This window comes from Octodon degus, unplaced genomic scaffold (genome assembly GCF_000260255.1).
Source record: "Octodon degus isolate 3935 unplaced genomic scaffold, OctDeg1.0 scaffold00050, whole genome shotgun sequence".
NCBI classification, from domain to species: domain Eukaryota; kingdom Metazoa; phylum Chordata; class Mammalia; order Rodentia; family Octodontidae; genus Octodon; species Octodon degus.
The window spans coordinates 13,260,788-13,286,853 of NW_004524626.1; the positions used below are offsets into that span (position 1 = coordinate 13,260,788).

Consider the following 26,066-nt stretch of genomic DNA (forward strand, 5'->3'; position numbering starts at 1 on the left):
CTACTTTCTCTTAATTCAATAAGAAGAAAGATTTGTACTAATAGTGTTTGGACAGGATATCATGTCTGCAACTTGTACTATGAATAACACTACAAAGACAATAATACACAATGTATTAATTATTGTAACTGTCCTACTAACCTGTTTTGAAACTGTCTCATTGTTATTTGTTTCTCAATAAAATTAATAAAAATGAAAGCAAAAAACAAAAAACAAATAAAACAATAAAACCATAATTACTGGCAACAAAAATGAAAATAGAACCAAAGAATAACACATGCACAATGCTTCAGCACAATAAAAAGTAAGTCTACAGATTGAGAAGACAACCTAAACTTCAAGATGTTTGCAAACTATAAATATGGTAAGGGTTCAGTTCCAAAATACATAAGTGGGACCGGGGACATGGCTCAGTACAATAAGTGTTTCCCTGGCAAGCGCAAGGGTCTGAGTTCAATCCCTGGTTCCAACAAACAAACAAACAAACAAACAAACAAACAAACAAACCAACCAATCCCATAAGAGCTAAACATACTATTTAGCTATAAAACAAATAACATGATTTCAAAATTAGAAAAAATGATCAATTAGACGTTACTTAATGTATTGTCAAATAGGTAAAGAAAAATGTTCAGTGGTTGACACATTGTGTCAACTTGGTCAGATGACTCCTCGCAGAATTCCAGCTGGTGGGGGTCCTGTCCTGGGGCACAACTGGTTCAGCCTCCAGAGTGACTCAGCACAAAGAGACCATATAAAGGGGCTGAGGAAGTAGTCAGTGTTCCACTTCGTCAGAAAAACTTCAGTCTTTGCATTTGGCTTGGACTTCATTGCCTGGCTTGAAGCGCAAACTCTTTGGCCTCCAGCTTGGATTCTTCACTTTCCATCGCAGACTCTTCAGCGTCTATAACAGACTCTTCATTTTTCCATCGTAGACCCATTTACTGAGAAATAGAGACTTGCACGGAGCACCGCAGTGAGTTTCAGACCTTGGGACTGAATTCTTCAGTCTGGGGTGTGCAGACGCCCTCTGCACGTTCCCTCATCAGACTCTGTGGCTGACTGTTGTATGCTAATCTTGTAATCCCTTATACACTGTATATCTTGTGTTAATATCTGTTCGTCTAAGTAAAACCCTGACCAATACAATAAGTATGTCCTTTTGCCTTCTTTATTTTGTCCTTTTTTGCATCATAAGTTTTCCTTTCCACTGAACAGATTCTCTCTCTTTCACAGTACCTCTTGTTCTTTTGAGATTTCATTTACTCTTTCAGGTTTTTATACTAGGGAGACAATATGATGTTTACATATATGGGTCTGATTTATTTCACTTATGACTATAGCCTATAGTTTCATTCACTTACCTAGGAAAGCCTCAAGTTTAACCTTTATTTATAGCTGGGTAATACTCAATTGTATAAAAATACTACATCTTTGTTATCCATTCCACAGTTGATGGGCATTTGGGTAGTTTCCAAGATTTAGCTATGACAAATTGTGCTGCTACCAACATGGGTGCACATAGATCATGGTGGTATGATGTTTTTAGTTTTTCTGGGAAAATTCCCAAATGAGGATTATGTGGGTTGAATAAGATTTCTAATCCTAGTTTTTGGTATTAGAAGTCTTATTTTAATTAGAAGTCTTATTCTAAGTCTAATTCTCCACACTGATTTTCATAGAGATAATACCTGTCTACATTCCTTCCAACACTGGAGAACGGTTCCTTTTTCTCCCATAGTCTCTCTATCATTTGAGATTGATTGATTTCTTTATGGTAGCCATTATTTCTGGGGTGAGATGGAAGCTCAGGGTTGTTTTAATTTGCATTTCTTAAATGACCAGTGCTGTGGAACATTTCTCATGTATTTATTTTTCATTTGTATTTCTTCATGTGAGAAATGTGTATTCATCTCTGTTGTCCATTTTTTAATTCTTAAAAAGATGCAATTTTTTTGTGCCCAGGGAGATAGCTCAGTAGAATAAGTGCTTGCCTGGCAAGCACAGGGTTCTGAGTTTAATGCCCGGTACCAAAAAAAGAAAAAAAAAGATGTAATTTTCTCATAGAAAGATTATAGACATAGAACAGATATTTATATGTTACTGAAGACTACAAAATTAATACACTTCAGGATATTTCCATCTTTGAGTATGCTTTCTGAAAATTATATCGACATCAATATTTTATATTTCTATAGCTCTTTTCTTTTTTTGTACCAGGGATGAAATGCAAGATCTTGTGATTGCCAGGCAGGAGATTCTGCTACTGAGCTATATCCCAAGCCCCTCTATGGGTCTTTTCTACATGAGTAATTTTCTAAGTATTTTCAAAAGTCTTATGTATGTAGAATTTTTTTTTTTTCATTTGGAGTTCTTCCACATATTTGTCAGCACTCATGTTGTCTGTTTTTGGGGTTGGGTCTTTGAATTTTGGGATTTTTTTTTGGTACCAGGGATTGAACTCAGGACCCTGCACTTGCCAGGCAAGTGCTTATTCTACTGAGCTATGTCCCAGGGTTCATCTTTTGTGGGGTGGAGGGAAGGGTCTACAGGGCGTTCAGGGTCTCACTACTAGATCGGACTCGTAGTGATCTGCTTGTTCACAGCCTCCCAAGAGCTGCTATTACAGGTGAAAGCCACCATGCTCAGACTCAATTGCCATCTCAGCTGGCCCCAGGGGTGGGACAGGTATGGCAGGCCCAGGGATCGAACCCCTAGCCCCTGCACCTGCTTGCAGGAGATTTAATCTGTTGAGCTATTTGGCCAGCCCTTTAAATTCTTTATATATTCTAGGTAGAAATCCTTTGTCTGAGTGACTGCTGGTTAAGACATTCTCCCCAATTTGTGAGTTGCCTTTCACTTTGTTGGTGATTTTATTTGATATGCTGAAACTTTTCAATAAGATGAGATCAACAACTGGGATCCCAACTTCCTTATGTTGAGCAGGTTTTATTCTCAGAATTAGTATTGAGTGTTATTCTTTTAAAAGAAATGCAAATGTGTCTTACTTTACTGTTCAAGTGCGTGCCTATTTTTAGGGATACCAACTGTTTGAAGACAATTTACTGTAATATATTGATATTTTGCTTTGCATAATTATTATGCATCATATATTTGTATTTGTTCAGCATATATTATGTGACTGGTGTCATGCAAACATGTGGAAAGACAAATGATCTGACAAAACTGTCAAAACCTCACTCCCACAGGCATGAATTCATCAATGTGACAGAGACATTAACGAAGGAAACAGAAAGTTCTATCTTCAGCCTCACACACCGACCCTCTGAGCCTTGTTCTCTGTTCTCTATCTCATTAGTCTCTCCAATTTTTTCTTTTACCAAGCTCTCATTTGATAGGGCAACTGGACATTTTCTCATTGTACAATATTCCTTATTTCCCTTGTTAACAATGACTCATTTGTCTTTCAATCACGTAATATCTCTTTTAAGAAATTTCTCAGTGTCAGCCATGTGGATTAGTCATGGCCATTGCTTGACCAATTTGCTCTCTGTGAAAGCCTGAGGGAATGTTTTCTCTCCATGTGGCTCTCCTTAGGTGTACCTGGAGTCTTCCAGGCAGACTAGTTCATCCTGGTTACCTGTTGCCCATTCCCTTGATCAAGAGGGAAAGTTAGAGGATGCTCTTATAGATCTAGGTCTAGCAAAGTGTCTCACCTTACTGGGTCTAGGATCTACTAAGTTCAAACTCATCCTGATGGGCCTGGCTTTGGTGTGGCTGCTGTCCTCTGCTTTTTCCTGCTGCAGCCCATTCAAGTGAACCCGCTGGGCTCCTCTGGCAAGTTGTTCAGCTAATGGATTAGCTGGGTGGGTCTTGCCCCTATCTTCTTTGCAGGGAGTTCTGCCACAGGGTTCCACACCCTGTCTGATAGAGGAGATTCCAGGGAGTGGGCAGGCAGTCCCCTACACACGTGGGGCCTGAGTACTTGTTGGAATGAGTATCTCCTGAGCAGGGGGATGGTCCTTAACAAGAAGGGACTGTGTGCTGGCCGCAAATAGGATCTAGTGATCTGGTGTGTGTGTGTGTGTGTGTGTGTGTGTGTGTGTGTGTGTGTGTGTAATGCATTATTATTGAATTCCTAGTATTTTCTTTAGTGAAATTCTGTATTGTTTCTAATGGCTGTTTTAGAACTACTTTTTATTATCTTTAAACATAACAATGATGTAGGAAAAAATGCTTAGAGAAAGACTACAGAGTTGAAATGAAACAATCAGTTTAGAACACAAACCATTTAGTGGTGTTTGAGGAGGATATTTTATGGTATATTTTAAAAGAGTTCTTAAGCACTTTGAACAGTTGGTATAAATATGTAATTGCATCTATTCAGTTTATTATAATGTATACTAAATTCATGCAAATTCATTTGAAAATTTTAATTTAAATCTGTCTGTAAATTTGCTTTCTGTATCCTTTTCACCTGTTCAATATGATGACAAAATATTTAGTTTATGTAACATTTATTTGCTTGATGATGGGAAGTCTACTTTCTTCACCAGAACTGTTGCTAAGAAATTCCCAGTAAAAACCACTTTTCTTTTTTTTTGTTTTTAAACCACTTTTCATCAATGGAAAATTACCATGGTTCATATACCAAAGAGTTTTTTCCATAAACTAATGAGTTTTTCTGTTTGACTGAATTTATAAATAAAGTTGAAGATTCCTTTTTAAAAAACATAAACCTTAGCACCTAAATTTTAGAAATCCTCATTAACACATATTTTAAACAAAAAATGCAATTTGTTAAGAATTTAATGGACAGAAAGTATAGAAACTTGTCTTACCCAGCAGCAGTACAAGATTCCTATAATAATACTTTTTGATATTACAATTAATGTGCCAGTCCTCAGCATCATTATGACTTCCTTCATAATCCATGAGTAGTGCTTAGAAAATGTTTGGAAAAATGCACATCCTGCATCACTGTCCAAATGCATGTAGAAGAAAAAGTGGCTGAATGTATTTGTAGTTGCTTCTGCATCTCCCAATCTATTCCATTGATCCTCAGGTCTATTATGTTGCCAATATCATGGTGATATGATCACAGTAGCTTTGTGGTATAATTTCAAGTCAGGAATTGTAATTCCTCCTGCCTTGTCTTTGTTGCCAGAATTGCATTTGATATTCTAGGCCTTTTCTGGTTCCAAATAAATTTTAGGAATGATTTCTCTAGGCTTGGGAAGTATGTTGGTGGTATTTTGATAGGGATTTCATTAAATCTGTATAACACTTTTGGAGTATGGCTATTTTCATAATGTTGGTTCTTCCTATGCAGTACAGGGAATATTTTTCCATTTTCTGAAATCTTCTACAGTTTCTTTTTTCAGAGTACTGTAGAAAACAGATCTTTGACTTCTTTCATTGAATAGATCTTTGACTTCTTTAGTTAGGTTAATTTCTAAGTATTTCAATTTTCACAGTGCTATTGTAAAAGATATTGTTTCTGTAATTTCCCTCTCAGTGTGTTTGTTATCTGTGTATAGGTATGCTGTTGACTTTTAGGTATTGACTTTGTATCCTGCTATTCTACTGAATTTATGTATTAATTCTAGTAGCTTCTTGGTGAAGTTGTTTGTGTATTCCAAGTAAAGTATCATGTCATCTGCAAATAATGAAAGTTTAATTTCTTCTTTACCTATTCTTATTCATTTTATTTCTCTCTTTTGTCTAACAGATCTAGCTAATGATTCCAAAACCATATTGAATAGGAGTCGTGATAGAGGACATCCTTATCTTGTACCAGATCTGAGTGTAAAGGATTTCAGTTTTTCCCCATTTAGAATTGTATTAACTGTTGGGTTGTCACAAATGACTTTTTATCATGGGACTTTGAAAGTGAATGAGTGTTGGAGTTTGGCAAAAGCCTTTTCTGCATCCATTGAAATGATCATGTGGTGTTTGAATTTGGTTCTATTGATATAGTGTATTACATTTATAGATTTGTGTATATCGAACCAAACTTGCTTCCCTGGGATGAATGCTACCTGTTAGTGGTATATAATCTTGATGATTTTCTGTATTCTATTTGCTAGTATTTTACTGAGGATTTTTGCATCTATGTTCATGAAGAAGATTGTCTGCAGTTCTCATTTTTAGTTGCATCTTTCCCTGGTTTTGGTGTCAGTATAATACTTGCCTCCAGGAATGATTTTGGGAGGATTGCTTCCTTTTCAATTTCTTTGAAGAGTTTGAGGAGTGTAGGAATTTTATCTTCTATAAATTTCTTGTAGAATTCAGCTATGAATCCATCCAGACCTGGACTTTACTTTGTCGGTGTTTTTTTTTTTTTTTAAATTACATTTCATGGGGCTGGTGAGAAGGCTGAGTGGTCTAAAGCACCTACTCAGAACAAGCTAAGCTAAGCAAAGCACAGGGACCGCGGTTCAATCCCCCAGCACCACATGCCAGCCAGCCCCGCCCCCTGGTGGGCTGAGCTGGCCACACACACACACACACACACACACACACACACACACACACACACAAAATAAATAAATAAATAAATAAATAAATAAATAAATAAATAAATATTTAAAAAAAATAAATAAATTACATTTCATACTTCATTGTCTGTTATGGGATTATTGAGAGTTGTTATATTTTCTTGTTTCAGTTTTGGTAATTTGCACCTTTGTAGGAATCTGTCTATTTCTTCTATGTGTTCTATTCTGTGAGAGTAAAACTTCTCAAGGTAGGTATTGATGATATTCTCAATTTCCACTGGGTCTCTGGTAATTGCACCCTTTTCATTCCTTGTTGCTTGTATTTGAAAATTTTTTTTTGTCTTTCAGATGGAGTTAGCTAGGTGCTTATCAATTTCATTTATTCTTTCAAAGAACCAGCTTTTTGATTCTTTAATCTTTGAATTGCTTTCTTCATCTTGAGTGAAGTAATTTCTGCTCTAATTTTTATAATTTCCTCTTGTCTTTCGGCTTTGGGTTTGGTTTGTTGTTCCTTTTCTAGATGTTTGAGTTGCAGCATTAGGGTATTTCATTTCATTTCTTTTTTCCTAATTAGTGAGTTCACAGATATAAATTTCCATCTAAAAACTGCTTTCATTGCATCCCATAAATTCCTATATGTTTTCCTTGAATTTTCATTGAATTGTATATTTCGTTTAATTTCTTGTTAAATTTCATCTGTGACTCATTGTTGAGGAAGGGGTTGTTTAATTTTCATGTATTTGTGGGTCAATTCTGGTTTCCTTTATCATTTATTTCCAGTTTTTATTGCACTGTGGTCAGATAATATGCATGGGTTAATTTCTGTTTTCTTACATGACTGAAGCATGACCTATGGATGAGTATGTGGATTATTTTAGTAAATGTTCCATGTTCAGCTGAAAAAAAAACTGTGGCTGGGTGGAACACTCTGTATATGTTCACTAAGTCCATTTCTTCCAAATTCTGGTTTAGTTCTGCTACTTCTTTGCCAATTTTTTGTCTGCTTGTCCTATATTTTTGGAATAAGGAGGTGTTAAGGTCCCATGTTAAGATTGTGGTATTGGATATTATATTTTTGATGTCCATTGTGATTTGTCTTATATAGCTGGGTTATTCCATGTTCAGTGCATACATATTTATGAGTGTTACCTCTTCCTCTTGTATTTTCCCCCTAATCAGTATGTAGTTCCTTCTTTATTTCATTTGCTCATTCTTGGTTTGAAGTTGACACTGTCTGAGTGCAGGATTACTAGCCCTGCTTTTTACTGAGGTGCTGGAGGGTGTAGTATTATTTTCCACCCCTTGACTTTCAGCCTATGGATTTCTTTCTGATTTAAGTGTGCTTCTTGCATACAGCATATTTTTGGATTTTGCTTCCTAGTCCTCTGTGCCAGTCTATTTCTCTTAATTGGTGAATTGAGTCTATTTACATTGATGATTATAATTGTGATGTATTGACTTATGATTGACATGTAATTTATTTGCTGTTATTTACCTCTTTTTCTTCTGTGTCTAATTGCTTGCCCTATTTGGTAGTTTCTTTCTGTTCTCATTGGTGGCATCCTTGTCATTTTTTTTTTCTCTCTAGAATATCATTTATTACCTATGTTGTAGGGTAGTAATATCATTTAGCTTCTCTTCTGGAGGGTTAACAACTTCAGTCTGCAGACCAAAAATTAAAGAAAAACAAGGGTCACAGGAATAACCAACATTTTGGCACTAGCATTTCATGGTCAATGAGGACTCAGTAATACGTGAACCTGTACTGTGACATCCTGTACCTTAGTGGTATCCCCAATTTTCTTTTTAAGGAGATTATGGGGCTACAGAGGAAAGTGACGATGTAGAGTGTGCCTAAGGAGAGTCACATGGAGAGGAAACATTCTCTCAGGCTTTCACAAAGAGCAAATCTGTCAAGCAATGGTCATGACTCATCCACATGACTACACTGACAAAGATTTACAAACTGTTGTTCAGGTTTTCGGGGTAAATCCTGAGGTTATTTGACTGACCTTGTCAGATAAAAAAAATTTATTTTTTGCTATGTAAGTCTTGTTTTATCTTGGTCTTAACAATCCAGCAGAAAAGTATAAAAGTGAGGTATAAATAGTAAAGTCATATTATTATGTTGAGTTGTAAAAGGCTGAAGTCAACAACTTCTGACTTTGCCAGTCACGCGGATAAGCCACTACTATTATGTACTACTGGACTATATTAGATTACTTTGCTGTATTCACATACCTACAATATTTGAATGGCAATGGAATACCCATCTCTGACAAAAATAAGCAAAAAAAGGGGATTATAAATAAAGTAGCATTTTGTAGTGAAAAATATATATCTGTTTATACAAAATAGGATAGATACATAGCTACTTTCTCTTAGTTCAATGAGCAGAAAGATTTGTACTAATAGTGTTTAGACAACATATCCTATCTGCAGTTTGTACTATGATAACTACTGTGGAAACAAAAATATGCAACGTGTTAATTATTGTAACTATCGTAGTAACCTGTTTTCGACCTGTCTGCAGCCTATTTCTTTCTCTAAAAAGTTAATATAAAATATATATAAAACAATAATAAATCCATCCTTGTGTTATTTACATTGCCTATTGCTGTGAAATATACATTAAAAATTCATGCATTCATCATTGTTTATGTTCATGGTTTAATAATTTAAATAAATTCACATTGTTATACATGCATGGATGCAATATATTTGCATTAAATTTTCATCCGTCAGCAGCCAACATTTTTTCTCATTTAAAGATTTTTCAATTTATCCACCATTCAATCTTGACTATTTGTGTTGCAAAACATAATGAGAATGTAACATCACACAAAGTACAAGCATACTGTGACCAAGGAAGTCTGATTTACAAGAACACTTGTTCAATTTCTTTGAAGGTTGAAATCCACATACAAATAACATAACAAAGGTAGTACACTTATACTACCGTGTTGTGGAAATTCTTTATGGCACTTTTCACGTTTCTTCTTTCTGAAGCTGTTGAAGAAATTCAAACTATACATCACCGAGGCAACTGCATTGTGTTTGACACAATAATATAGTAATGAGGAATCAATGTACACTGTAAAACTCATTCCATAAATTAAGCAAACAATTGAATAATGAGAACCCCCTGTAGGGCAGAGTTCTGCACTTCCTGTTAATGTTGGCTTTCTCAAAATGAAGAAAATGATTTTATGGTAATAATGAAGATACTAGAGATAATAAATATAAAGAAGGCACCAATAAAATACACGATGATTTATTTGACAAAAGTATGAAAACAGGCAACATTAAGGACTAAGAGGGGTGGCATAAGAAATTAGCAATTTCCACACACTGCAATGTCAATTGTGATGCACTCAAGTTGTGCTGCAGTATATTCGAATGCTTGAAATATAAAAACAAAGCTATGCCACAAGAATGAGGGTTAATGGTCACTTTATTGTAGAAGAAACAAGACAGGGCTACTTGGCAGTCATAGACCATCATATTCAGAAGTATCACTCATACATACAAAATAGAAGCAAGGGGTCATCATTGGAACATGAAGAGTACAGTAGAAAACTTAGGAAGGAACAATGCAAAAGTTGTTAAGGAGAAATAATTAAAAGCATGTACAACAGAGCTCTAAAAGCTCCTGGATAGAATAAATGAAGAAAGGTATCTTTGGAGATGAATGGAGCTGGCATATTGAAACTCACAGTGCTTGTCTAAGGAACCACAATGTCTGTTTTCTTCTGAGGTCAGTACTCCATGAAAGACAAGACACTGTTGTGCTGAGGAGTCTTCCCAGGGCTCCCTTCACATCCTTGTTCCTCAGGCTGTAGATGAAGGGGTTCAGCATGGGGGTCACCACAGTGTACATCACAGAGGCAATAATGCTTGTCTGGGAAGAATGGGTACCAGAAGAACTGAGGTACACCCCAAGTGCTGTTCCGTAGAACAAGGAGACCACACAGAGGTGAGCCCCACAAGTTGAAAATGCTTTATACCTGCTTGTGGAGGAGGACATCCTAATTAAGGAAGAAATGACCTGAGAATAGGAGAAGAGGATCCCAGTCATGGGAAACACACAGAACAGGGCTGTTGCTACAAGCAAGATGACATTATTGATAAGGGTATCAGAGCTGGCCACTTTGAGAACCTGAGCTAATTCACAGAAGAAGTGAGGGATTTTCGTGCCTAGGCGGAAGGTCAGTGGCTTCATCAATAGGATTTGAATAAGGGAGATCCAGGCAATAATAAGCCAAGACATCAGAACCAGAAGACTACAGTGTTGATGACTCATGATGATTGTGTAGTTAAGGGGGTGACAGATGGCTATAAAGCGATCATAGGCCATCACAGTGAGTAGAAAATCATCCATGCCAGCAAAAAGCATAGAAAAATATACCTGAGTGAGACATTCCATGTAGGAGATGTCATGGTTGTGTGCCTTGATGTTCACCGACATCTTTGGCACTGTGGTGGAGGTGAAACAGATGTCCACAAAGGACAGGTTGGAGAGAAAAAAGTACATGGGGGTGTGCAGGTGGGAGTCGGAACTGACAGCCAGGATGATGAGCAGGTTCCCGAGCACCGTGAGTAGATACATGGAGAGGAACAGTGCAAAGAGAAGGGGTTGAAGTTCAGGATCCTGTGAGAGGCCCAGGAGAATGAACTGCGATGTCCTTGTGTGATTTTCTCCCTCCATGTCAATAGTTTTGCTCCTTAGGAAGCAAACATGTTTGGAAAACTTGTAACTAAAGTTTAAATAGCTAACACTTCACGTTATCACTATAGTTTAGAGTCTGTCACACTCCATGATTTTCTCTCTTTACAGTGATTTGTATAGGAAAGAGAAAGGATATTTTGCTTTCAAATATTTATAAGTATTCAAGCTTTATAACTAAGGAGAACTATATCTATTTTTCTACCCAAGCGTTATTTACCCTTGAATTTATTGACATCAATCACTTTCTTCTTTGTTCTAACACTCCCAGGGCATTTGAAGATGTCTTATATATTTTGCTTGAGAGTACCTATATTTTGAAGTCTAAAGTTTACATAACAATGATGAAACATTTATAACTCTGTTTTTATTCTATATTGTAACAATTTCTACTGACATGACATGTAACCATCTTTGGTTTTTTTTTCCACAAATGTGATAATTATTGCTATTATAATACTGATGTTGATAATTAAAAAATGTATTTGTGTATAATGTAATCACGCATAAGTGGTAGCTATAATGCTTATTATTTTCTTATATTTAGCAATTATTTTGGGCATGTACTTCTCCCAATGCTAAAGAGCGTGATCTAGCAATTTGCTTGTTTCATAAGACTTGATAGAACAGAAATTGATCCTCTGAGGTATCTATATGAGTCTGAGAAATCTATTTAAACTTGCTTAGCCATAAACATTTTAGCTCTCCATCCTGAATTATAAATATTCGGTACATGATATGATTGAATAAAGAAATTATTTGGAATGTTGCTATAATTTTTCTTTTGTGCTCTCCATGATACATGATGGTTATTTCAGAAATGTGAGCTTCCTTCCAAAGGTGTCCAGGCTCCTGTAAAAGGTCCACAGTAAAAGCCTCTTATCTGCTGATGTGAAAACAAAGGGACTGATATGACCCTGGGGTGCTATCACTGGAGAGCTGGTGCCCTCAAATGCTCTTCATGCAAATAAACATGACGCAGGATAAAAAAAGAATAGAAATGTGAGCTTATTGACATAAGAAGAAATCTATCTTTCATGGATATCATTTAGCAGGATCTATCTATGATAGGGTACCCACCATGGGTGGAATCATTTTCTTTACAACATGTAGCATTTCTAATCAGGACAATCCCTATGGATTCTTCTTTCATAAGATGTCTTTGAGAAACGGATTGAATGGAGAAACAAAGCCATATTACAATTAAAATTAAGTATGGTCATATTTGATAGTGTAGAACTATGTGTGTATGCTCTCAAGTGGGTACACATCACATTAAAATTAGCAGTTAATTGTTAAAGTTCATCTGATGGATTTGTGAAAATATTCAAGATTTCTGTAAACTGAAAAATCTTAGTGTCTTCATTGGTTAATTTAAAATTTGGGGAAAATCTTTACAATCTCCAAGATCTAAATAGAGCCAGCATTATTAATACTTATAGATTGGAAACTAGTTAGAGATAGAAAACATTATTGAAATATAATTTATTTTTTTGAAATATAATTTATTGTGGAAAAACAAATAGATGCTTTTTTAAGATAGGATTTTGGGGTCTGTTAATAATGGGAATAAATGACACATGAAATATTCATGGCTGGGTTAAGCTGATGTAGTTTCAGTATAAAATGAGAGATTGGTGTAAGAGGATTTGAGAGACCAGTGTGACAGTGAACCAAAGGTAACTGTTGAAAAGGACAGAAGTGTATGAGGTCTGTAGTAGATGTTCTTTACTTTTTTATTGTTGTTTAATGTCTCTCACTGATAAATTCATGTTTCTTGATTTAATATTGTGGAAATTTAGTCTTATCACTTGTCTTTCCAGATACTTACATGACAGCTGTTAATTTTCATATATTAAAATATAAAATACTGGGTGCATAATAATGATCGAAATCAATACGAATATATAGCAAGAAATAATCTTCAAGGTGATGGTATATGTGCAAGTAGGCACAAACATAATCTGTAAGGTTAAATGAAATAGATTTACCTTTAACTCTCTTTTTTTTAAAAACAGGGTCTCACTACACAGCTCAGACTCCTAGTGATCCTCTTGTTTTCAGCCTCCCCAGCAATGAGAATACAGGTGTGTGCCACTACACCAGGCATGCTCCAGTACGCCTAGACTCAGTCCGTGGCTCTGTGTGCCCAGGCCTCTGATTGCCTATAAAGCATTTAGTTTGTTCAGATATGTCACTGACCCTACATCTCTTGTAAATGAAAACATGAACAACATATTAATTCTAACAATAAAAATGTACCTAACATAAAGTTGTTTGTTAACATAACTCATGACATTAGGTCAATCAATACAAGTCCTAAATATTAGATCTCTACACAATTGAGAATGTCTAGAAGCCCTCACAGTGATTAGCAATCATGGATGATGGTCTATAAGGAAACAAAAAACCAGATCCACATGTGTAAATATCGTATAGTCTCCCTAGAATAAGAACTCAAAAGAAGAAATACAAATAGAAAGGTATAACACAATTAAAAGGAAAGCAAGAACATGAGAATAGGACAATGAGGAGAGGGCAAGGAGAAAAATCTGGGAAACATGAAAGGGGAAAAGCCATACATTTATATGCATAAGATGGGTAAGGCAATGATGCTGAGAAACATCAGCAGGTCTTTGAAACTAGCAGTTAGTTGGTAGGATTCTCACCCAGACTAACTGTATATGCTGATACCTGTGAACCAAGCAGCTGCACTGAAGATAACAATGTGTAATAGAAGGGTCACGCTTGGAATGCCTGTCATTCTGGTCTTCTAAATATGTACTGCATGCCATGACATACCAACTGTTCCATACTGTCTCTCAATTAAATGTTTACTTTTTTTTTTAAAGGGCAATGAATGAAAAAAAAGACACAAGAAAAAAGAATGTCATTATAGCAGGACTGTCCTGCTATAATGCTGTATATGATTGGATTTCTAGATTTCTGTGTGAAAATATGTAACTTTTTATTCATATTTTAAAAATATTTTTCATTTAAATTTTTTTCTCCATATTCTGTAGGGACTTAAAGTTTAACATATCAATACTTGATGGAAGGTATGTGTTCCATGTTATGCCTAGGATGTTTGATATTCAGGCAGATAATGAGGTTCAACCCAAGTGCATATGTTGCAGAGTAATAATAAGCTTCTCTTCCGGAGGGTTAGAAACCTAAGTTTACAGACCAAAAATTAGAGAAATACAAGTGCTGCAAGGACAGCCAACATTTTGACCCTAGCCTTTAAAGGTCAGTGAAGACCCAGGACATAGGAAAACCTATACTGTAACATCATGTAACTCAGTTGAGTCCCAAATTTTCTGATCAAGGAGATTATGGGGCCACAGAGCAACGTGATCAATGATGTAGAGTGTGCGTAAGGAGAATCTCCAGGAGAGAAAACATTCTTTCAGGCTTTCACAGAGAGAAAATTGGTCAAGCAATGGCCGTGACTCATCCACATGGCTGACACTGACAAAGGATCTACAAACTGAGGTATAGGGTTACAGGGTTAATCCTGAAGGGTACTTGACTGACCTTATCAGATACAAAAGTTGCATTTCTTGTTATATAGGTCTTGCTTTATCTTGGTCTTAACCATTCAGCAGAAAAGTATAAAAATGAGGTATATAAAATAAACCCATATTAATATTCTGAGCTGTGAAAGGCTCAAGTCAACAACTTCTGACATTACCAGTCCTATGGATAGCCCACTATTATTGTGGACTGCTGGACTGTGTTGGATTGTTTTGCTGAATTCACAGACCTACAGTATTTAGATGGCAATGGAATGCCCATCTCTGACCCTGCTAAACAAAAAAGGGGATACAAAGGAAGGACCATTTTGCATCTTTATATGCAGAATAGTTAGGATAGATATACAGCAGGCAGGATATCATACCTGCATCTTTTACTATGGATAATCACTAAGAAGTTTACAATGTACAATGCATTAATTATTGAAACAGTCTTATTAATCAATTTTGAAATTGTCTCATTGCTATTTGTTTCTCAATAAGATTAATATTAATAAAGAAGGAAACAAAAGATAACCAAACAAATAAAACCAAGGACAATTTTCTACACAAAAAGAGAATGGTTATTTTCACAAATCCCTAAGGAAATTTATATTCGGATGTTGTACTACTTGTGTTATGTTTTTGAGCATGTCATGATAGTTGTTAAAGTCATTGTTTTTCTGATCATTTCAAAGGATATTTAATACAAAACAATACAATGGGACTGAGCTTTGTAACTCAGAAGCAATTTTGTCATTGGTAGATTTTTGTAGGCACTAAGGTGCAATAAATATAATATTAATAGCTATCAGTTCATCAAATATAACAGAACAAATAGTTAAGTACTAGGATAGAATACCCCCTACCCAGGTAAATTGAAATTGACAATACCTTGTGCATAATAGATCTTCAGTGAGTAGTTTATAAATAATCATATGCAGGAAAACTGACGGGAGCATAAAATCTGTATAGAGAATGAAGTTTGCAGACTCCAGACTATAAATTAATGGGAAACCATCCTTATTTCAAAGGTGGGAGAGATAAACAAAAATAGTTAGAAAAGACTTATTCCTGAGAGCTAAAATCTCTTGTATGTACAAGGACTCTGGTTCACTGACTAAAGGAACAAAAACCAGACCCATGTTCTGTCCTGATTTCCTTTAATTCAAGCAGCATTGACTAAGAGACTAATCCCTTTTGACATTATCCCTGATGCTTTCTCTTCTCTATGAAGGTTTTCTGCAGAGCCCATTGGAACTTTCACAAAGACTGGTCTTCAACATGACAGAGGAAGGGATAAAGGATACATCTAAAATTCCTTCCATTTAAGTGTTTTAAGTCTCAGATGTCTTAATTAATGAAACGTTCTATTGTCTTTTCAGTCTCTAAACAATTCAGCTCCCTAGGGGTACAAAATAGTAGCAGATGGAAAATTGTTAGTAATTTTGTATCCTTGCATGGCATATTAGAATGATACAAATTCGTTATTTCTAAGGGAAACAACTTTGTGTTGTTTGAAGTAAAGCTTACAAGGGGCAAGTGGCCTCTAAGGAAAGAATAATTTGTGCAAGGCTTCAATTCAAGGAACCATCTATGCTTTCTATGATGAAGACTTAATGGATCACTTGCTATCTCCAAGGTATAAAAGAAGGCATTTCCACCTGTCTCTATATTATTTCCTTTTACCAAACTTATTCATTTTACCCCACATATAAATCTGTTTAGGCTTAAAAAACATTGTGTCTATAAGCACTGTATAGTGCATTGAGAAATGGTGAATTCTAGAAACTTAACATATATATCACTCTAGTTATAATTTTTGTGATGAGACAATGTCCATTTAGAACTTTTCTACAATGCAAAATATATTCATAAACTATAATCATCATGTTATACAGTAGATACTTGAGTTCATCCTATTTCCCTGGAATTTCATGTGCTTTGACCAAAACTTTCCAATTCTTTCTCTTCATCTCCATCTTCTCTAGACTTCAGGTACAACCATCCCTCCATATTTCTTTGAGATCAACTTTTAAAATTCCACATAGGTAATATTGTGTAATAGTTATCTTGCAATGTCTGTCTTATTTCACTTAAAATAGTGTTCCCTGGGGTAATTATAAGATTTTCTTCTTTATCATGCCAGAATAATACATGTTTTCTATATCCATTCACCATGCACATGTGAAGCTCTAGATTGATTCCTAATTTCCTAAACTTGCCCATGATGAGATTGACTTCAACAAACATGGAAGTGCAGAAGATAAGACTTCAACAATTAGTGTCGTGTGTTTTGAAACTGTATTCAGTTGTGAGCTCAGTGCATTATATAGCAGTCCTATTTTATGCTCTTTCTTTAAAAAATTGATTTTTAAGTGAGAAAAGATCATAAAAATGATACAGAATTTCAAAAAGTTAGGAAATTAATGTTTATCATATTGTATCTTGTTACATTCAATGCAGTTGCTCAGGTTATAAGATATGGGCATGAAAAATTGATCAAACAATATAAGCAGTATTTATTCCTTTCAATGTACTAATAGAAAGTAGTACACTTGTCTTAGCTACTATATATATCCATATATCTCCCTTCCTTCATTTCTCCTTTTCTTCATTTCAGTTCTTTCATTTTTTCCATTAATCTTATTGAGAAACAAATAGCAATGAGAAAGTTTGAAATCCGATTAGTAGGACAGTTTCAAAAATTAATACATTGCATATTGTTGTCTTTGTAGTGGTTATTCATAGTACAAGATGCAGACATGATATCCTGTGCAAACACAATTAGTAAAAATCTTTCCTCTCATTTAACTAAGACAAGGTAGCTGTATATTTATCCTATTTTGTATATACAGATACAAAATGGTCCTTCATTTGTATCCCTTTTTTTGTTTAGTTTTGTCAGAGATGGGTATTCCATTGCCATTTAAATATTGTAGGTGTGTGAATTCAGCAAAATAATCCAACATAGTCCAGTAATCCATATTAGTAGTTGGTTATCCATAGGACTGGCAAAGTCAGAAGTATTTATTTATTTATTTATTTATTTATTTATTTATTTTGCGGAACCTGGGATTGAACTCAGGCCCTTGAACTTGCCAGGGAAGTGCTCATTCCACTGAGCCATCTCCCCAGCACCTGTCAGAAGTTTTTGACTTGAGCCCTTTGCAGCTCAGCATATTAATATGACTTTACTTTTCATACCTCATTAGTGTACTTTTCTGCTGGATGGTTAAGACCAAGTTAAAGTAAGACCTATATATCAAGAAATGTAACTTTTGTATCTGACAAGGTAAGTCGAATCCCCTCAGGATTTACCCTGAAGCCCTGTATCGCAGTTTGTAGATCTTTTGTCAATGTCAGTCATGTGGATGAGTCACGGCCATTGCTTGACCAGTTCGCTTACTGTGAGAAACTGTGAGAATGTTTTCTCTCCATGTGATTCCTCTTAGGCATAATCTACATCATTGATCACTTTTCTCTGTGGCTATATAATCTCTTTGATCAAAAAATTTGAGACAACACTGAGTTACATGATGTTACAGTACAAGTTCTCTTAGGTTCTGAGTCCTCACTGACCTTGAAAGGCTAGGGTCAAAATGTTGACTGTCCTTGTGGCCCTTCTTTTTCTCTAATTTTTGGTCTGCAAACTTAAGTTGTTAACTCTCCAGAAGACAAGTTTAATGAAATTATTACCTTATAGCGTAGGCATTTGAGCTTAACCTCATTATTTGTCTGAATATCAAACATCTTAGGCATAACATGGACCTGGTATTTTCCCTCAAGTGTTAATTTTCATGTATTTATGGGCTTTTTATGGTTTATTTAATCATGTATTTGTAGTTTCACTCTTCTGTGGTTAGATAATATGCATAGTATAATTTCTGTTTTCTTGCATATGCCTAAGAATGACCTATGCACTAGTATGTGGTCTATTTTACAAACGGACCCCTGTACAGCTGAAAAAATGTGTATTCAGATGTGGTTGGGTGAAACACTCTGTATATGTCCACGATATTCAGTTGTTCCAAGTTCTGGTTCAGTTCTGCTACTTCTTTGCTAATTTTTTGTCTGCTTGACTTATCTTTTTGGAATAAGGGGATGTTAAAGTCTCCTGTTAAGATTGTCTAATTGGATATTAGATTTTTCATGTCCATTAAGATTTGTCTTACATAGTTGGGTGCTCCCATGTTTGGTGTGTACATTTTCACGAGTGCTACAGCTTCGTCTTGAATTTCCTCCCTAACCAGTATATAGTGACCTTCTTTATTTCACATTCTTGGTTTCATATTGAGACTGTCTGAGAACAGGATTGTTGCCTCTGCTTTTTTCTGAGGTGCTGGGGTGTGTAGTATTATTTTCCATCCTTTGACTTTCAGTCTATGAATTTCTTTGTGTTAAGTGTGTTTCTTTTATACAGCATATTGTTGGATTTTTTCCTAATCCACTGTACCAGTCTATTTCTTTTTATTGGTGAATTGAATCCATGTACATTAATGGTTATAATTGAAATTATTGACTTATGATTGATATGTTATTTACCTGCTGTTGTTTATTCCTTTTTGTCATGTGTTTAATTGTTTGCCCTATTTAGTAGGCTCCTTCTATTCTCATTCATGGAATTCTGATCAGTTTAGTCCCTCTCTAGAACACCTTTTAGTAATCTGTAGGTTTGGCTTTGTCATCATGAAATTCTTTCATTGTTCTTTGTCATGAGAGTATTTCACTTCTCCATCAAACTTGAAAGAGAGTTTTGTAGGGTATAGTAGCCTGGACTGGAATTTGTTTTCATAGAACACTTGAAGTACTCTTCTCCATGCTCTTCTTTACTTCATGGTTTGTGAAGAGAAGTCCGCTGTTATTCTGATGGGTTTAAGTGTGATCTGTTTCTTTTCTCTATCTGCTTTCAGTATATTATTCTTGTGCTGGATTTCTGGGATCTTGAGTATTATATGTCTCTGTGTTTTTAATTGGGTTGATGTTCTTTGGAGTTCTGTGCTCTTCAGTTATCTGAGCATCAGATTTTTCCCCAATATTTGGGAAGTTTTCTGCTATTCCTTCTGCCCATATTCTTTTTATGTCATTTGTATTGACTCCATTCTCATTGATTCCTTTTAATCTCACTTTCATCTTTGCATCATCTTGCAGGTGATGAATTATTTTGTCCTGCATCTTAGGTGTTTTTAAGAGATCTTTTCTTACCTTTTAACTAGCTGAAGCAGTGTCTTCAAGATCTGAAACTCTGTCTTCACTTTCACTCAAACGGTTTTGCAAGCTTGTGATTGAAATTTTAAGTTCCTGTATGTCTCTTTGACTCTGCTTCATGTGATATATTTCTTTCTTAATTGCTCATTCATTGAGTCCATCGTTTTTCTAATCTCTATTTTTATCACTGTCTTCTTAAGAAGCAGTTAGTAATTATTTTGCTTCACAGAGTATTTATGATCTGATTTCCTGTATATGTTTCTGCTTTTCATTCTTTGCTTCAGATGATATTAATTCAGAGATTGTTTTTGTTTTAGAGTTTATTTCTGATCTGTGTTCCTCTATACCTTTCTGCAGTTGTTTCTTTACTTCAGACACTATTAATGCAGACATTCAGGTGTGTGATTCTCTGGCTATTAGTGTTGACAGTGGACTTTCTTGTCTTGTTCTTTATTGTAGATTGACAGCTTTCATTTTTTTGTTCATATAGTGTGATGTTGTCTATTGATTTGTCATAGATAGGTTTTATTAGATGAAAAAGACCATCTATTCTTAATATGTATAGGGATTTTATATAAATAAATGAGCACTGGACTTTGTAAAAATCTTTTTGTGCATCCATGAAGATTATGTGGTTTTACTTTAATATGCTGAGCTGTACAAGGCTCAAGTCAACAACTTCTGACATTGCCAGTCCTAGAAAAAAGCCACTACTATTATGGACTATTGAAATATATTGTAATATTTTGCTGAATTCAAGCACCTAAAATATTTCAATGATATGGAATACCCTTCTTTGACAAAACTAAACAAAAAATGGTGGCACAAATGAAGGACCATTTTGTATCTGTATATTCAAAATGGTTAGGATAGATATACACCTACTTTCTCTTAATTCAGTGAATACAAAGATTTGCTGTAATAGTGTTTGTGGACAGGATATCATGTCTGCATCTTGTACAATGAATAACCAGTAAGACAACATTATATAATGTATTAATTATTGAGACTGTCCTACTAATCGGTTTTGAAATTCTCTCATTGCTATTTGTTTCTCAGCAAAATTACCAAAAAAAATTATATGTGTTTTGTCTTTCAGTTTTTTCATGTGATATATTGCATTTATTGATTTGCATATTCTGCCATCCCTGAATTATGAAGATGAATCATACTCTGTTATGATTTATACCTTGCCCTTGTTAATCATCTATCTATCTATCTATCTATCTATCTATCTATCTATCTATCATCTATGTTGCATTACATTGGATATTATCTTACTGAGGATTGTTGCATCTATGCTCATTTATAGGGTTGGCATATAGTTCCCTTTTTTGGTTCATTCTGTCACAGGTTTTCCTATTAGTGTAATATTTGCCTCCAGGAATGAGTAGGGATAATTGCTTCCCTTTCAAATTCATCGAAGAATTTGAGAATTATTGGCATTAGTTCATATCTCAAATGCTTGTAGAATTTAGTCATCAATACATCTAGACCAGGGCTTTTCTTGGTAAATTTACTTATTTATTTATTTATTTATTTATTTATTTATTTATTTATTTATTTTATTTTGTGCATGGTCTCACTATGTAGGTCAGACTCCTAGTTATCCTCTTGTTTTCAGCACCCCAGCGCTGGGATTACAGACATGTTCCACCACACCCAGACCTTTTTTTTTTTTTCTTTTGCTTTCATTTCTGATCTTTATGTTTTTCCCCATAATTTTATTGAGAAACAAATAGCAATGAGATAGTTTCAAATCAAATTAATAGGGCAGTTTCAAAAATTAACACATTGCATACTCTCTTCCTAGTGGTTATTTGCTGTACAAGATGCAGACATGATATGTTATTCACACCCAGACTTGTTGGTAAGTTTTTATTCTTTCAATTTCGTTAACTGATATTTTGTTATTTAAAACTTCTATACCCTTTGAGTTAGTTTTGGTAATTCATGTTTCCACTTCTTCTATTTTTTCATCTTGTGACAGTAACATTTTTGAAGTAGATTTAAGTGCTTTTTTAAAAAAATTATGTATTTTCTACAGGGTCTCAGTACACAAGTGGGCCTCATAATGATTCACCTGTTTCAGCCTCCTCAGCACTGGGTCTACAGGCATACACCACAACGCCTGCCCAGTCTAGTGGCTGGTTCAGCACACTTGGGGTGGAGTCTGCATGGCATGTGGTGTCAAGGGTTGAACCCCAGTCACTGCACTTGGCTAGCCTGGCACTTAGACTGCTGAGCTGTCTCCATCGCCCTTGAAATAGATGTCGATAATCTAACAGCATTGATAGTCATTTCACCTTTTTTTTTGTTCCTGATTGCATGATTTTGAGTGGTTTTTATTTATTTTTAGGGAAAAATAGCTGGGGTTTATTAATTTTATTTATTTTGTCAACCAACTATTTAATTACTGAATTTTTTTGTATTGTTTTTCTAGTCACAGTTGCATTCATTTCTGCTCTGATGTTTATTTCATCATGAAATTCTTTAGCTGTTCTTTGTCATGGAAGTATTTCACTTCTCCATCAAACTTGAAAGAGAGTTTTTCAGGGTGTAACAGTCTGGGTTGGAATTTGTTCTCATAAAAGACTTGAAGTACTCTGCTCCATGCTCTTCTTGCCTGCATGGTTTGTGAAGTCGGCCGTAATTCTGATGGCTTTTCCTTTGAATGTGGTCTGCTTCTTTTCTCTAGTGGCTTTCAGTACATTATTCTTGTGCTGAATTTCTGGGATCTTGACTATTATATGTCTCGGTGTGTTTTTCATAGGGTTCAGGTTACTTGGCCTTCTGTATGCTTCAGTTACCTGAATATCAGATTGTTTCCTCATATTTGGGAAGTTTTCTGCTATTACTTCTGCCCATACTTTTTTAATGTCATTTATATTGACTCCTTCTTTCTAACTGATGCCTATTAGTCTCACATTGTTCATCTTTGCATCATCTTGCAGGTGATGAATTATTTTTTTCCTGCATCCTAGTTGTTTATAACAGATTTTTTCTTATCTTTTCACTAGCTGCACCAGCATCTTCAAGATCTGAAACTCTGTCTTCAGTTTCACTTAAACTGTTTTGCAAGCTTGTGATTGAGATTTTAATTTCCTCTATATCTTTTTGAATCTGCTTCATGCGATCTATTTCTTTCCTGTATTGCTCATTGAAGGAATCCGTCATTTTTCTAAACTCCTTTATATTTTTTTATCAATGTCTTATTTAGAGGCAGTTATAAATTCTTTTACTGCAGTGTTTTTTCAGTTTGGGTTTCCTCCCTATGATTCTGTAGTTGATTCTTTACTTCAGATGCTATGAGTTCTGAGAATTCTTTTCTTATTTCAGAAAAGAATTCCGCTCTGAGTTCCTCTATGACTTTCTGCTGTTGTTTATTTACTAGCAACACTATTAATTCATACATTTGAGCTGAGCTGGTGTCCTCTGCACTTGTTCTGGGTGGGCATTGGGATTCCTCCATATGTTTCTGCATTTGATTCTTTACTGCAGATGTTATTAATTCAGGCATTTCTTTTTTTTTTAATTTCCAATCTGAGTTCCTCTATACCTTTCTGCAGCTGTTTCTTTATTTCAGAAGCTGTTGATTCATTGCTTTCAGCTGTTATTCCCAATTTGTTCTTTGTTAGTGTCCTCTGCACTTGTTATGGGTGAGTTTGGAGTCTGAGATTGCATTTTTCTCCTTCTCATTTTCATTTTGTATAGCACTGTCTTCTGACTTTGTTGTAGATCTTTGTTGCAGTTGTAGCCTTAGCACCTACTGAAGTTCAGGTGTAGATCTACAAAGTTTGGATTTATCAAGCTGTGCCTGGCTTGGGTTTGGCTGCTGTGCTCAGCTCCTTCCTTTTGCTGCCCTTGGGGGTGAACCTGTTGTGCACCTGTGGCAAGATGTTCTGCTCCTGGACTAGTTGGGTGGTTCTGTCCCCTACACTTTCTGCAGGGATTGCAGCTGCAGGGTTTCACCCAGGCCTGTGTACCAGGCCTGAGCTGAGTCTGGAGGGGACAAGGTGGAATAGGGGTAGAGGCAGCCCTCCCACACACTCACCAAGCCTGGATCAGGACTTGATCTGGGGGTTCCTGGAACGCGGCAGAAATTCCTACTCAGCGGGCGGGGTGGAGGAGGTGCTGCATAGTGGTGTGTGGTGTCCCAAGGGGGTGGAAGGGGTCTCACCCGTGTTGCACCTGAACTGGGACCAGTAGGTCCTGCCCGCGCAGCGTAGCCACAAGCTCTCCCACACACTCACTGGGCCTGGGCTAGGACTGTTCTGTGGTTTTAAATCTATGGTTTCTTTAGATATGCTGAACAATTATCTCATCATGTTTGTCATTTCTTCTTTTATTGGAGAGATTACTTCTGATCTGTTTTCTCTATACCTTTGTGGAATTTTTTCCTTAGTTTAAAGTAAACATTTTATTGTTTTGGAAAATTCATGTATGCAATTTCCAGTTGTTTTCCATATCCGTATCTCTTGGATTTGCTCTGGGTAGATAGGATGTTTGAGATTTCATTTTGTTCTTTTGTCCTTTCATTTTCTACTTCAAAAAAACTTCAGTTTGTTTTCTGTGAAGAGCCTTGTCATTTTTGGTATTAGTTAGTTATATAACTAGTATTAAGGCCTCTCTAGAAAAGTCTGTTCTTTAGAGATATCTTCTGTGTATGGAAGATTCTTGGTTTATGCCTGTCACAAAGTCCTAATTTCCTAGTTTATTGAGAGATGGAAGTAGATTTTGTACTTTCAAACATAGGTCAATGTCTGTGATCATATAATACAAACAGTCATATATTAGGAATTTGTATGCAAAGTGTTCCCTTTTTTAGAGTGGATTTACTCTCTGGTATGGAAATTTAGGGAGGATGTTATGTAAGATAAAAATACCTAGAGTGGAAGTAGCAAGGCTGGAGGACAAAATATGGTCACACAAGGTTTGGGTAACTAGAGAAGTCGGCAGAAATGAAACAATGAAGGAGCATTTCAGTGATCATTATAACTTGGTCTCTGTGTTTAGGGTACAGGATTAAAGCAATAAAATCAAAAAAGAAAAAAAATGAGAATAAAGCAAAGGGAAAAATAAAAAAATAAAGCAAAGACGAATCCAGATAAAATATATTTTTTTAAAGAGGGGCAGTGCTACACACTCATGTATCTTTGTCCCTAAGCACAACCCTGGCTCAACTAAATACCACCTGTGGGCTCTTATTTTAGACCTTTCTATCCCACTAACCTGACCTGTCCTTCATATACATTCTAGTCCAGGTCTTACTGTGTGGCTTTCATCACCTGGTGGCCTGGTTCAGAGGTGTCAATGGATGAGCCAGGTACCTGGATTCCTCTGACCAAGCTGGCTGCTGAGTCCCTGTAGAGAGTTCCTGAAGCTGTAAGTTGATCATATATGTCCAGGTGAGGCAAGACCAGCCCAAGAACAAATACCTCCCAAACCAGCAATGAAAACAATTTGTTCCAGCTCCAAGAACTTGAGGTGCTCAGATGAGCCATACAAAGTTGCTGGATTGAGGGGTTGAAATTGACATCTACCTCCTGAGAGTATAAATAAATCCACTATAGTGGTTGATCAGTTATTTTCCTTACAGATGACGAGAGGGCTCCACTTGACCTCAGCTTTTTGTTTATTTAATTTTTCCATCCTCTTGCCATCCTTTCCCCTGAGAACTTTGAGAGTTGCACATTATACAACAAGATCCAGGTGTTTTTCATGCTGGCTGCCCATTCCAGTGTGTAAGAGAGATGAGACATCACCTAGTTCCTCTGGCTGAGCTGTTTTCCTAGTCTCAAGTACTTCCAAAGCCGTATACTTGGCCAACTGTGTCAATTTTTCTTTCTTTTGAACAACTTCTTCTTATTTTACAATACTTATTATACACTTGGGTCCTTTTTTACCCTTTGGTGTCTCACAGCAGAGAAAAAAATGTAATAATTACATATATGTATCCAATTTATTTTGCTTAAGAGTATAGTCTCAAGGTGCATCAATTTACCTAGAAGTGACTCAAGTTTAACCTTTCTATGGCTGAGTGGTACTACACTGTAGAAAAACAGGCGCATCCTTCTTACCCATTCCTTGGTTAATAGGCCCTTGCAATTTTTGCAAGATTTAGCCTTTACAAATTCTGGCAATATATATATATAT

At 35.7% G+C, this 26,066-nt stretch overlaps 2 protein-coding genes across 2 annotated transcripts in view; both read right to left on the bottom strand.

The window, feature by feature from the left end:
• Window positions 1-26,066, bottom strand: part of LOC101563650 (zinc finger protein 699) — a 959,136-nt gene that overhangs the window by 415,521 nt on the left and 517,549 nt on the right. The window lies entirely within an intron of this gene.
• LOC101567620 (olfactory receptor 7D4-like) lies at window positions 10,174-11,169 on the bottom strand. Its single transcript, XM_004633026.1, has one exon. It carries the CDS (start codon window positions 11,167-11,169, stop codon window positions 10,174-10,176), a length of 996 nt encoding a protein of 331 aa, XP_004633083.1.